The 14,253-nt window shown below is 35.6% G+C and overlaps 2 protein-coding genes across 2 annotated transcripts; both read right to left on the reverse strand.

The window, feature by feature from the left end:
- Positions 1-282: 282 nt before the first annotated feature.
- Positions 283-7,152, reverse strand: LOC128227706 (uncharacterized). The gene is made up of 9 exons (XM_052938476.1): positions 7,020-7,152; positions 6,417-6,621; positions 5,599-5,738; positions 4,667-4,874; positions 3,835-3,939; positions 3,454-3,543; positions 2,906-3,046; positions 2,662-2,730; positions 283-2,420 (listed from the first exon to the last, which is right to left on the reverse strand). The coding sequence occupies exons 2-9, from the start codon at positions 6,609-6,611 to the stop codon at positions 2,127-2,129; spliced, it is 1,242 nt and encodes a 413-aa protein (XP_052794436.1). The 5' UTR covers positions 6,612-6,621; positions 7,020-7,152; the 3' UTR covers positions 283-2,126.
- Positions 7,153-7,214: 62 nt separating this feature from the next.
- LOC128227703 (heat shock 70 kDa protein 12A-like) lies at positions 7,215-13,563 on the reverse strand. The gene is made up of 6 exons (XM_052938473.1): positions 12,726-13,563; positions 11,291-11,409; positions 10,870-10,969; positions 10,396-10,570; positions 9,570-9,704; positions 7,215-9,349 (listed from the first exon to the last, which is right to left on the reverse strand). The coding sequence occupies exons 1-6, from the start codon at positions 13,077-13,079 to the stop codon at positions 8,424-8,426; spliced, it is 1,809 nt and encodes a 602-aa protein (XP_052794433.1). The 5' UTR covers positions 13,080-13,563; the 3' UTR covers positions 7,215-8,423.
- Between the last annotated feature and the right edge of the window lie 690 nt (positions 13,564-14,253).

Below are 14,253 nucleotides of genomic sequence, written 5' to 3' on the forward strand. Positions count from 1 at the left end.
GCTGTAACCCCAGTGAATCCCTTTGTTCAGGTCCCCGTTCTAAGGAGGTAACTCAACGTTTATTTATAACAAATAGTTTGATAATTATGTAAACTGTGTTATTTTGCGATTGTTTATGGTAGCTTTTCGATATTTTGGTTTTGGCCTTTTTGCCATTTAACAGGATCACAGTTAACGGTACGCTACCGATTTCCAGAACGAGTTTGGCTCTGGAGTTTCTTTAGTGTTAGGAATAATAATATTTCGACTGATAAATATATCTTCATTTTTCTAGTTCTTTATTCCATTTGAATTCGCCACAAAACAGAAATACTATACAAATATGTAACTTGTATTTTAAATGTGTGGTGTTTAATCTAAATACAATTTTGTAAACATCACATTTTATTCCATAAATTTGATATTTACCATACGTTATTTCTGATTTCATATCACACAGTAACACGACAGCGCATGCGCGCATCTACATCCGCAATACTACGCAAAAGAAATTGCACGTTTGTCGTCGAATTAAATGCGTTCGTGAAAAAAACCTGTTATTATTTTTAATTTTAAAATACGTCAAATGTATGCAGTAATATACTATGTAATTGGGTTGATATCTGGGATTTTATCAGTCATTGCATCGGCCTCCAGCGATATGGACTTTGTGCAAGCAAATCGAAGTCATCCAACCCAACAAATCAACCGACGTACTTAATATCCACAGTATCGCTATTTTATATCGTCAGTATTTTGTGTTTTCCAACGATATCACTTCACGAATGTATTTCAATATTGTTAGAACCTAAACAGTACTTTACACTTTCTTCAAAAGTCAAAGAAAGTTGTTAAAAACAGTAAACCGCAAAAGTGTGTTGAAACCCTGTTGGCTAATATTTAAGCTAAATGCAACGTCACATGATCATGTACACTACGTAATGCATCGGATAAACTGACATGTAAACATATTATTGAATAAGTATCACAACTAAATGCTCCACTATGTTTCTACAAAGTTTAGCGAAACACTCACTGACTCCGTTCAGCAGATACTACAAAACACTCACTGAGTCAGTGTAGCAGTTACTAGAAAACACTCACTTAGTCAGTGTAGTAGATACTACAAAACACTCACTTAGTCATTGTAGCAGATACTACAAAACACTCACTTACTCTGTGTAGCAGTTACTACAAAACACTCACTTAGTCAGTATAGTAGATACTACAAAACACTCACTTGCTCTGCGTAGCAGATACTACAAAACACTCATTTACTCCGTGTATCAGTAACTACAAAACACTCACTTTATCTGTATAGTAGATACTACAAAACAATAACAGTAACTACAAAAAAACCCTCACTTACTCTGTGTAGCAGTTACTACAAAACACTCACTTAGTCAGAGAAGCAGTTACTACAAAACACTCACTTACTTTGTGTAGCAGATATTAAAATACATTCATTTACACTGTGTAACAAATACATTGTACTACAAAATACTCACTTACACCGTGTAGCAGTAACTACAAAACACTCACTTACTCTGTGTAGTTGATAATACAACAAAACATTCACTTACTCTGTGTAGCAATTACTAAAAACACTCACTTAGTCCGAGTAACAGTACCTACAAAACACTCACTCACTCTGTGTAGCAGTAACAACAAAACACTCACTTAGTCAGAATAGCAGTTACTGCAAAACACTTACTTACTCTGTGTAGCAGATATTAAAAAACATTCATTTACACTGTGTAACAAATACTACAAAACACTCACTTACTCTGTGTAGCAGTAACTACAAAACACTCACTCTGTGTAGTAGATACAACAAAACATTCACTTACTCTGTGTAGCAGTTACTACAAAACACTCACTTAGTCAGAGTAGCAGTTACTACAAAACACTCACTTACTTTGTGTAGCAGATACTACAAAACACACACTTACTCTGTGTAGCAGATACTACAAAACACTCACTTACTCTGTGCTGTAGGTAATACAAAACACTCACTCACACTGTTTTACGGATACTACAAATTAAATATATTTTTAAGACAACAGCTTAAGCCAAACTTCTTGTAAAACGCGTGCAAATAAAGACCTGCTAGCAAAACAACATACATGTATAGTCATTGAGGCAATTCATGGGTTCTTTCCTTCTGCGTATCCCTTGGAGACGAGAGGTCCGCCCTTGTGTAAATTTACCGGGGGCCATACAATGAAGGCAATTCTTGTTCCGCGGGCAGAATATGCTGTCAGAATATCCTTGTTGGATGGATCTCCAGGTTTGTGGGAGAAATCAAGCATCATGGGCGGGTACTGGGATTGCATTAACCAACACAGACGCACGCACTTGGTTAAAAACTTGATCACGTCTTTGTTGTCGAAGATGTCAGCGGGGAACTCTTGTGTACTGTTGATTTTCGAAATCAGTGTCTAGAAGAATTGTGTGTAAACACTGTGAGAACACGCTTAAGGACACGTAAAAGGACTGGTATCTACAGTTTGGTGTACTAATCTTCTTTAGCATCAAATATACTGACTTAAGATGCATTCACACCAATTGTACGTCCAGGTTTTATGCAACAAACAATTTCTACTTGTAAGGCGTACTTAGAAAACTTATTTCAAATAGGTTTAACTTTTAAGTATAACTCAAACTAATATTTTGACATACCTCAATATTGAACTGTTCGATGACCAAGGGGGCTACATTCTTGCAAAAGTCTTTAATTGCTCCCTCAAGCTTCAAACAAAACAAAATATTCTTAAATCGATTTCATTTTAGGGCAACAAAGGCGGGTTTTCGGAAACATTCTTTATGGGCACAATGTTTGTCCAATGGAGTAATTATTTTTCGGTACTGGTATACTATTCAATTATCTAATTGTGCTATCTATATACATGTCAATTTCACTTACTGCCTTTTCCTTCCCCTGGCCTTGTTGCTCGATTGACTTGTCCCTTCTCACCACAAACGTTTTTGAGAACTGTTGGGTTTGAACGTCTTCAGCTCGCATTCTTGTGGCTGCGCTCATACTAGATGCAAACCCTGTCCTTATCTAAAATACATAACATGTAGCATACACCTTAAATCTGCCGCACATAAATCAAACGTCCGGACCAATGTCATGATTATAAGAAGCAGTGTTTAAATTCTTATACCAGTAGTTGTAACTTATTTAGACACAGCCAGTTTTGAAAATAGAATGAAAGAAGAAGAATATGCCAATTGTTGTAGTTTGGAGATACAAGGGAAGAAATAGAGAAGCAAAAGGAGGAAAAGAGGAAGAGAGATGGAAGTGGTGGAGAAAGATACAAAAAGACAGAAATACAGTGTTCGTTTGACAGATAGAGAGGGGCATGATGCTCAGGAACAGGATGAATATTAAAAAAGACAGTAAAGTATAGCAATTACATAAGACTGTCTGTATTAACAAAATGTGACGTTTTGGGAATCGGAACATACAGGATTACTTCCAGCGGCATTCATCGGAATGTTTAGGGCTCGATTTGGTGTCAATGCTTGCGCTGGTAGCTGGTTGACGGAACTTGGTGTCTGAAGAAGTTTATATACCTTCCATAATTACGGCAGTGACTTTTCCTAGCATAATGCGATTCAAAGATTAATTTTCTTTAGCGAAACAGGTTTAATACTATTCCTTCGAACAACCAACATTCAATCAAGCTTTGGGAAGTTTATATTGTGCTAACAACTTAATCGAAAATTGACTAAACAGTGAATGGAGTAATGCAAAGCATTGCTTAATTATGGATTAAATGCCTTATAGTGAATCTGATATATTACATTTACGGGAGAAAATAATAACTGAATTCATCCAGTGTAAACCTGTCCGTCCGATATAGGAGAACCAGCCAGGTCAGGGCTGATGACAAGCTCTGCGACCCTGGCCGACTGTAGCGCCACCCCTTCTTCGCACAGACTTTTACACTTCTGTAAATGAGATAATAAATATACGGCTTATTTTCAGCCCAAACTATCCGTCACTTAGAGTCAGGTAGGTATATGGTTGGTGACCAACTCCGCGATCCTGGCTCACAATAGCGTCGCCCCGTCTTCGCACAGGCCGTTACGCTTTTGTAAATAAGGAACGGTACTTTATCCATGTTATGTTTTAGCCCGATCTATCCCTCACTGATAGACTAAAGTGGTCACCAGCTCCCTGGCCCTGCCCAAAAGAAGCACCACCTCTTTTTCCAACAGGTTATTACACGTCTGAAAATCAGGAATTATGCCTTATACATGTACGTTTCAATTACATCTAGCCGTTGTATAAAGTCATGTCGGCATGTCTGGTGTCCAGCTCTCCGACCCTAGACGAGTGCATTCCTACCACTGGCTCTGTATTACGCCTCAGTGGTGTCATTAAATGAACTTATTTGTTTGAAACATATGCAAAGTGTAAACTCCCCTAGCTGCTATGTGGTTAAAACTTACTTTTCTTAATTATATAACATTCGTTTGAGGGTCTGAAGTAGGCGAAACTGTAATTGAAAGAAGTGGAATCTATCAATAGTTTGTGTTTGCATCTTCCATCAGTCCCAGAATGTAGTTACGATTAAGGACAAAAATTGCATGAAGTGCAGATTGACTTTATAACTAACTGCATTATTATACAGACCACAAGATATGTTTTTTGTTCTATTCTTATTTTTTTTACCTGGACCAGTTTATACAGTGTTTCAACGGCTTTCTCGTCAGAGATGCGCTTCTTTCTACTTTCTGTAAGGAACGTTAAAGCGTCCGTCCATTCGTCTTCATACAGGCCCTTGAAATTCTGCCCAAGGTTCGTGGGACGATTGTCGTCAGACAGATCCGCGATGTCCGGGTTCCCTTGTTTCAGCAGACGACACTGTATGTCACTTAATCTGTCGAACAATAACATATTTGAAGGATAAAAAGACATAATAACTTATTCCGATAGTGTTTTGACTTCACTATACTTTAATCAATCGCATGCCGTTCGGCAAGTAGCGGACATTTTGTGAGTACTGAATGTATCTTTTGATAGACACTCCAGGAGTGTAGTTTGGTTAAAGTTTACCTGTAGGCATACTTTCTCTTTGGGTTCGGGTCGGTACAATTTGGCGTATATTTTCTACTAGCAAATATATCTAAAAGTAAACCGATTCCCATACATTCTTCTTTGGAGCCTTAAATGTATATGTCAGGGATGTTTATGTCTTAGATTGTCCAGAAAGGATGTGTTGACCGCAGCCTACATGGCCTACAGTGAGTTACACCCCTGCACGCTGTTATTGTCACTTTGTTATATAATTAACATAGTCTTGCCTTAGCTGGATCATCCATTCAGTCCAACCTGCCTCCTTAATAGATACAATGGGTTATGTTTCGACAGCACAGTTGGCATTTATTTTAAGTCATTTGTGTTTTTGCCGCCAATGTACATTCGCACTCAGTACATTGAATGTTCCACTACTCAACGCTGCACGTGTGTAAAGTGTTTTGAAGGTACAATTCTACATCGAGTACATCTACATATGTAATTCAGTGATTGTAATGATAGCTTATGAAGCACACATTCCGTTCATCTCAGTTTCTGACAAGAAAAAACCTTATTTAGGAATATACCTATTGAGAGCCTGATCCTTCGCCTTCAGGGCCTCCGCTAGCCGATCCTCGAGGGACTGCGCCTTTTCCTGCAGTCTCTTCACTTCCCGTGATGCTGCCGGGTCAACTCCGGAGTTTTTTGCATCTGGTACATATTTTCTCTAAAAAAAATATATACAAATAGTAAACACCTGCGTGTGCTTTTACTTGCTTTAAAAGGGCGCATAATTGTCAATATTGTTTTATATCAGCACAAAGCAAACTCAAATGCAATAAGCTAGCCTCATAAATAAGCAATGAAACCCGCCCTGATCGAGCCTCATTACCGGAATGGTGCATGCTCTATTATTTGCGTGTGGGACTCTATGTTTAAAACAACTTATTGGCAATAAAATGTTATTCGAAATTAACGCATAAAACCTGTAACGCTTATTACCACTATTAAATGAGCAGCGCCCCCCCCCCCCGTAAAATCGTACACGTTAACGGGAGGGGCGCAGGTCAATACTTTACGCCCCATTAGATACTCCCCCTCTACCGTCAAATCCTACCATTCATATAGCACGTACCTCTACCGTCAAATCCTACCATTCATATAGCACGTACCTCTACCGTCAAATCCTACCATTCATATAGCACTTACCTCTACCGTCAAATCCTACCATTCATATAGCAAGTACCTCTACCGTAAAATCCTCTCATCCATATTGCACGTACCTCTACCGTAAAATCCTAACATTCATATAGCACGTACCTCTAACGTCAAATCCTAACATTCATATAGCACGTACCTCTAACGTCAAATCCTAACATTCATATAGCACGTAGTAACATTGTACCTTCATGTCGGTGCAAAAGTCAACAGTTTCATTCATACATCTGAGGAATTCGTCAAAAGCTCCCTTTGGATTTTTCTGTATAATCCCTGGGTCATCTCTAAAAACTTTCAGTCTCTTCCGATTTTCCATCAATTTTTCAGTAGCTGCTTTGCTGTCATTATGTATACGTTGCGCCCATTGTTGTGAATTAGACATGATTAATACTCTACAACGGAAAAAACATAATGTCAATCTAAGTTGTGTGTTTTATCTGACCTTGAATGCAGTAAATTATTGATGTCCATGAATTACTTCCTGAATGTGTATGCTAAATTTCACGCGATGTACAAACTCATGATAACTCGTATAATCTGTGTAATGCACTTCTATAAAACATATCTAAAATAGCACGAACAGTTAGAGAAAAATAAATAAACTTTGAACTAGCGTTCATGTTATTGCAAAAAAGCAGTCCATACTTTATATAAGTGTAAAAAAAAACTAGCAATACGTCATCATTATTGTCCGTTTCACATGATGTTTTCTAAATCTATGGACATACTTTTAAAGTAAGATCAATCAAAATAGTTACTACAACGATTAATATTGTATTGTTTTACACACCTGATCAAAAAATCATTTTGTAAGATCGAAAACCAAATAACTGAACGCGGAAGTATATTACTAAAGCCTTTCCACGAACAATTTATATAGTTTGTGGAAAACAAGACGAATGAATCACATCCGTCGATATTTAAAGTGAGACTCTTATTCAAAATCAATACATACACATGTATAACAAACATAAATTTTGACTGATAAACTTTTAACTTAGCACTAAATTATGCATTTATGGAAAATATTAAAAACTGGTAACAAGATTGTAACCGAGTACTTATAAGCTAAAAACGAACAAATATTAAATAATTTGTGAATGCTAAAAGATTTATTGCGACCTTCTATAGTAGTAAGGTAGAAATACCGCGTTTTAGGCACATTTCGTTCAATTTAAACTCCGTATCCTTCATAAGAACCATTCTTTTTTACATTTATTCATCCTTTTAAGAAGATTAAAATAATAGGATTAATTGTGATAAAAAAATTGGGAGTAAAAGTACATCTTTAACTAAACAATTCGTCGTTATCCATCCGTCAATCAGTATAACCCAATCAAGTTAAATCAAGTTAAAACAAGGCAAAACAAGTTAATTTATCAATCTTATTTTGTTAGACCCATTGCATTATGCATGCGCAACGACTTAAAGGGGCATGCTCATGATTTGGAACGAATGTATTTTCACGGTTATGCATCATAAAACACTTTTTTTAATTATTTTCTCTCTGATACCGAAATTGCAGAAAAAGATACAATTAAAGTATAAAAGCCTGGTTGTAGTGGGGAGCAAACCCACGTCGGAAAAGTCAAGAACAAAAAAGATTGAGACTTACTCTGTAATAGGCGAGGGATACTTTTACGTTGAAGCATTTTGTTTTATCGCGTTACTAACGCTATTCAAAACGTAGACTTAAAGGATAATATTTGCAAAGTTTAATGTCATTATTGAAGAAAAAAGAAAGAAAGAAAACGCCCAAAATCTACTATAACGGACAGAAATTGTTTAAATGTTCTGGTGTGTGTGTGTGTGGGGGGGGGGCAAAACCCGCTTCCTACATCTTACACCATATAAATTTCGCTTTCGGGTGAGATGCGCATGTCAAAAGGTTGTGCCCTTAAGTTGTGTGCCCTCTAACGCCAATTCCTGGAACCGCCCAAGATTTGAGTATATATTTCAACGTCTTTTGAAGAGTTCCGACCGCCAGTGTGTTAGTTTAAAAGCAACTTTTGATTTCCCACACTTAATTTCGCCATTAAAAGGACTGCATTTAACAGTAGTTACACACACAAACAACTTGCGATTACCGTTAAACATTCAAAACATAAGGTCACAGAAAATAAAAGGTTTTATATTCTTACACAATATACATGTGTTTCACTGTTTCAAAACTTAATTACACAAATAGTACACTTTATTTCAGAAAATTAAACGTGGCTTTCTTGATTTTTCCACTTTTCTCCTCCTTCGCTATTACAGTCAGTTCTGTGCCGCCAAATATCATGCTGACGAACACCCCTATCCCTCTACTTTTCTCATGCGGAACTTCTACCTCGAGTTTCCCGAGGAATGTGCAGTCGGTACCATCAACAAACTTTGGGTTATCTTCCGGGGACGTATATATGTCAAAATCAAGGGATATCTGGTCTTCTTCTAGTTTCGAATACCGCAAAGTTGATTGTGCTTGGCCAACGACTAATTCGTCCCCTTTTTTCACATGTCTTGCGAAGATATCCTTACATTTCTTTCTGCTCCCGAGCCGTACAAGTTTATCTTGGGGATGCTCGGAAGGGTTAAAGTCCCGGTACACGCAAATACCATAGGAACATTTGGCAATCCTCGAAGCAATCGTCAACGGATCATGTCCAAAAATAACGGCACCTTTCAGCACAGCCAATCCAGCATCTTCAGGTATGATTAACCTTTTATCGCCAAAGGCAGCTTTCATTTGTTCTTGAAGCATCATAGACTCGGAAAATCCACCGACCATCAAAATTGTGTTTGTTCCTGCGCTCTCTGGTTGTTTCAACAATTTACTGACATGGTCAATCGTCTTTTCACAACATTCCTTAAACCAGCTTCTCATAACATCACAGTCAACCCTCAATTTCCCAGCTGTATAGGTAACTTTCCCTGCAAATTTTTTATTGTCTTTGATAGCATCTTGTGGACTCTTCTTCGTCAACTCTGTATATACGTCACACAGGGTCACAGGGAGTTTGAGCGTTTCTTTTCCTTCTTTACTCACTGAAATACTTCGTTTCTTTAATTCAAGTTCCCTCTGTAGGTCTACTAAATCCTCAACATGATTTTTCTTGAATTCTTCGTAACTTTTAATTCCTGTAAAGAACCATAAAACATAACATCTAGCAACAGTCTCTGAAACAAACACTCAATTAATCTTTGTTCAATCATGCAATAAACGGCACGTGTATATTGCATTGTATAATACATATATGATGGTTTGTCTCAAATACATGCTTACGCACTAGCGTCCAAATTAATCAAGATATCTAAACAATAGAACGCTGTTTTGTAATAACATTAACCAAATATTCACCAAATAGTTTAATAATGAAGTCCTCGAATGCCTTGTCCACCATAGTACCTCCCCACGCCCCACCACTGGCCCAGTTGAGCTCCTTCAGATGACCTTCGTCAATTACCTCGTGGACGCTGATGTCAATTGTGCCGCCTGAACATTTGAGATGAAAAAATAACCACTCAATATACGACAACCTGAAAGGAATACTTTCACGATTTTAAAGGTCAGACTTGTATAAAAAAACGTGTAAAATGTAAACAAAGCACAATTATAAACATCCACAAAAAATAGCTCTATTATTTATTAATAATATTTGAAAATGTGACAGAAAATACTTTAGCTTCCCGGAAAAGCATTAGGAACGCTATTGGGAATTAAAGTATTTAAGGCCCTGATTTACTAAATTCTGTGCACATGATTATCTGTAATTTGCTGTTTGGTCTTTGTTTATAAAAGTAAGTAAACTATTGAACTCAATTTAAAAAAAATCAAAATCAAGTTACTAACATCATCTCTGTGACAAGTACCTTTGAAAAACCGTTTTATTCACATAACTTGAGATCGCATGAAGCCAAACCTGCATTTACGATTACTGGGATGGTATTTATTAAACATCTTAATTCCTTTCCTATCTTAAGTCACTTTTCTAACTGGTCTTATGAAATAAACTAAATACTTTCTTATATACTTTATATTCATTAACTTTATTGAAAGCACATATTTTTACAAATTTCAAAGAAACAATTACTGAACATATTTTAGAAGACTAAACATTATAAAATTATTTTAACTAATATGTTCTAGCTAGTTTTTCTTTCCATGGGAAATATCAAACGCTTACCTCCTGCATTAACCACCATATACTTCGTTCCTATCGGAAAATTAGAAATCTGCGGCGACTTATTGACAGCAGGTTTTCCAGTAATTGCCATCTTGTCAACAGGAACGTGCATACAGAAAAGCGAGGCTGCTTCAGGTTCCAATGCTATCGTTAGGCGGCTACCATCAAGGCCGGTCTGTGCATGACATTTATGCGGTAAACGAAAATGTCTATACTCGTAAAATATATTGGTATTTGAACAAATGTTAACAGTTTGATTTTCTGAAACCAGTTCAATACCCATTGCGTCTCTGACGTCTTGCTTGTGCTTTTTCTATCGATTTACAATTAAGCTTTAGGATTACGGCATTACGTTTGATCATAATATAGGCGCTTGGCGACTGGGCTTTCAATTTGTATGTTAAAATAAAATGTAGTATCATTTGTTAGAAATAACCGAATATTGTATTTTGTATTTACTTTTAAAGTAAATACCTTCTCTGCAGCTTCCCTCATGAACTGCTTTGAGGCGTCGTTCCATATGGCGGGAACTGTTATCACCCAATGAATGTCTGTTTCTTTGATCTGCGTAACTCTGAAACAGTATGTAATCGTTTGTTTGTCAATTACAAAATAACATTTTTCATAAGGGAAATTATCTTTGATGACTTGCTTGGTACAATTTGAAAATGTTATTTAACGGAACGATAAACAGTTTCGAAAGGAGTTTTTTTTAAAATGGGAGTAGTGCCACACTTAATTGCGAATGAGTTCATTCATGTTTAATATAAGTAAAATTCCAGTACAAATATTCTTGATGTTTCTTCCTAGTTGATAAGTAAGCAAAGTTTAGTTTTGCCAATGGCTAGTGGGTTTGACTTTTGTTTTTTTAAATCGCATTTGATAATTAACCTACCTTTTATTAATTAGTTTTCTGAACTCGTCCGACAAGTATTTAATACAGATGCTAAATACTTCTATCGCATTCATCTTTCTCCCTTGTTCGTCTTCAATCTCTGTACTCCTCATTAAATTCTGAAAGGAATAAATCAATTTGAAAATGTAGCATACAAATTCTAACAAATAACCGAACTTAATCCTAACACAAATCGATCCAATTTATTGCCAACCTGTTCGTTTAATTCGTTGTGTATACTATCCACCTATTTTCGTACGTTTGTGTTGATATCTTATCAGCTTGTTAAGAGTAGTGGCTATTGCTTAAAAATGCACTCTTACTCCCAAATAAGATGTACCACAATTATTACAATTGTTTTGGTATACCAAATGGGATGAATAAATGTCGAAAACAATGGTTCTTATAAAAGATACCGAGTTTCATTTGAAGGAAAGGCGCAAAGAACATGTTATTTCTACCTTATAAGACTATAGTAGATCACTGTAAATAGGTTATGGTAACTTGTTAGTTGAGTTTAATACAGAATACAAGTATTCTCCTTTGTTAACCCAAAAATATTCAAACGTGGTATGATAACTTAACATCCCAACCAAAAATGGAATACTATAGTAGATTTAAAAAAGAATTTTTATTTGAAGAATATTAATCGTGTGTCAAAAATGATAAACACCGAAAAGAATTATCAGAATTTAGACTGTCATCTCATTCACTGGAAATAGAGACTGGTATACGAATATTAACAGAGAAAACAGAAAATGTAAACTCTGTTCACATGATACTGTGGAGTCTGAATACCATTTTCTACTTTGTTGTACAGCCTATTCAGATCTTAGAAAAAAACAAACATCATATTAAATTTAATTGGCCAAATATGGCTAAATTTAAATATTTGATGTTAGTAAAGAGGGATTTTTTTTCAAAACTTAGCTTTAAACAAAAGTTTATATATAGTGCTATGAAATTAAGACAAGAAAAGCTAGAAGTTTAGCTGCTTCTATTGGTTATATTTTCGTATATATTTTCGTATATATTATTAGGATATTGCTTTTGTGAATATATATCTAATGTTATCACATAATTGCTTTATAAATCAATATACTTTTGTGTCTTGGCCATAATTAGATACTTTGTAAATGGCCAAAGGCAAACATGCCGATTCGCCAATAAACTCTTGAAACTCTTGTAAATATTTAAGCACTCATCAATCATTAAATATTATTGCATTTTCAGCTATTAAATACACGGTTACACTCATTTTTATTAGTAATTAATATTTTGCATAAATGTATTACTTAGTAAGTAGTAAAAGGTTTATCACTCAAAATGTATGTTTGTTTCACATGTGTATGTATTGATTTTGATAAGTGTCAATATAATCAGCGTGTTAAACAGTAAGATTAGCCGACACTCATATACAACTACAAAATCTTACTTTTGTTTTGTACAATTTCATCTTGAATCTTCTGAAGTAGAAGTGCTCTTTGTGAAATAATTTTCCATCGTCTCTCTCAGCGTCCTGCGCCGCAAGTTCTCCGTATTGACTTTCCGCGTCATATCCAAACGCCTTAAACGTCCTGTCGGGGTTCAGTAAGAGCACGGTCGGCGCTTCATGAGAAATCAATTGTCCCCCAGCCACCCAGTCTGAGTTGGTGCTCACTTTAGATGGGTTTTCATTAAAATCGTGGTTCATGGAATAAGCGTATCGAGAAAACGTAGAACCAAAGTCGATAGCTGCTACTACCAACTTGTAAGAGATGGTTTTCTTCGTTTTAGATGAGCTAGACATAATTATTCCTAATATTTGTGTGTAAAATAGCACGTTTATATCATATTTATTTCGAACGCATTTCAATAATTCGCTTATAGTAGGAAAGGTTTTTTCTACTTTCGATTTCGTCCTATTATTAGCCTTATTTAATGTCTTATCACTTTCCTATGAGGTTCGTATTCAACAATGATAACACAGTTTGAAAAACAATCTGATAATTGTTGAACTATTTATTGAAATATTTACGTATATCCCGATTTGCCAATACTGGTATAATGTCAATGGCATCGCATATAGTCAATATGATCCAATATATCTCGATCAGGAAGTAAATAAGTATTCGTTGTTATTGGAAGCGTTATCGCGGCGCACTTAACATACATAATGTCTCAATCGATAACATTCAAATACCGAAATCTTTTTGTAATTTGAACGTTAAGTATTGTTAAATTTTACAAACACACACGCAAGCACACACACTCTCAATTTCACATTTTATTGCCACGGTTACATGTCTAACAACCGGCAATCCACGTGACAAATGATAATCCTTAATATATATCACATTATATAACATTGCAAGCAATATACATGTTATAGAAGATATGAAGAAGTCGTAAGGTAAAGACGATTATATGGTCACTGTTTCGTATGAATTTAAGGGCAAAAGTGGGTGGGGAAGGTCAAAAACTAAGACTTTAAAAAGTTATATTTTTTAGTTTTGTGGAGCGATCTCTTTGGGAGTGAAACATATATTCTTTGTGACATGTTTTGGGGTAGTAAGGAGTTAAACAAATTTTACAAAAGAAGATTTTATCAGATTTTGGATAAAAAAGCACTGATTCACATTTTTTTTTTCGGAAAAGTCTGTCGACATAATTACTTTGGGTTTTTATGTCAAAATGCCACAGACTACGTATTTAACAATGTCTTGAGAGTAATTTATGGTATTTTGTCAAACAAGAAAGTTATTTAGAAAATTAATGAAAAATAGTGGATGAAATTCATTTCCGGGTTACAAAAGTGCATTTATCTTATTGAAATTGGTGCAATCAACACAATGTGTCAAGACATTGTTGATTGGGTAGTTCCGATGAATTTGACACATAAACATATTATTTTGGTATTAAGACATTTCCAGGAAAACTTAAGTACTTTTTGATTGAAAGTCTATTAAAATATTCTTTAGTAA

The sequence above is a fragment of the Mya arenaria genome, chromosome 3 (assembly GCF_026914265.1).
Source record: "Mya arenaria isolate MELC-2E11 chromosome 3, ASM2691426v1".
NCBI classification, from domain to species: domain Eukaryota; kingdom Metazoa; phylum Mollusca; class Bivalvia; order Myida; family Myidae; genus Mya; species Mya arenaria.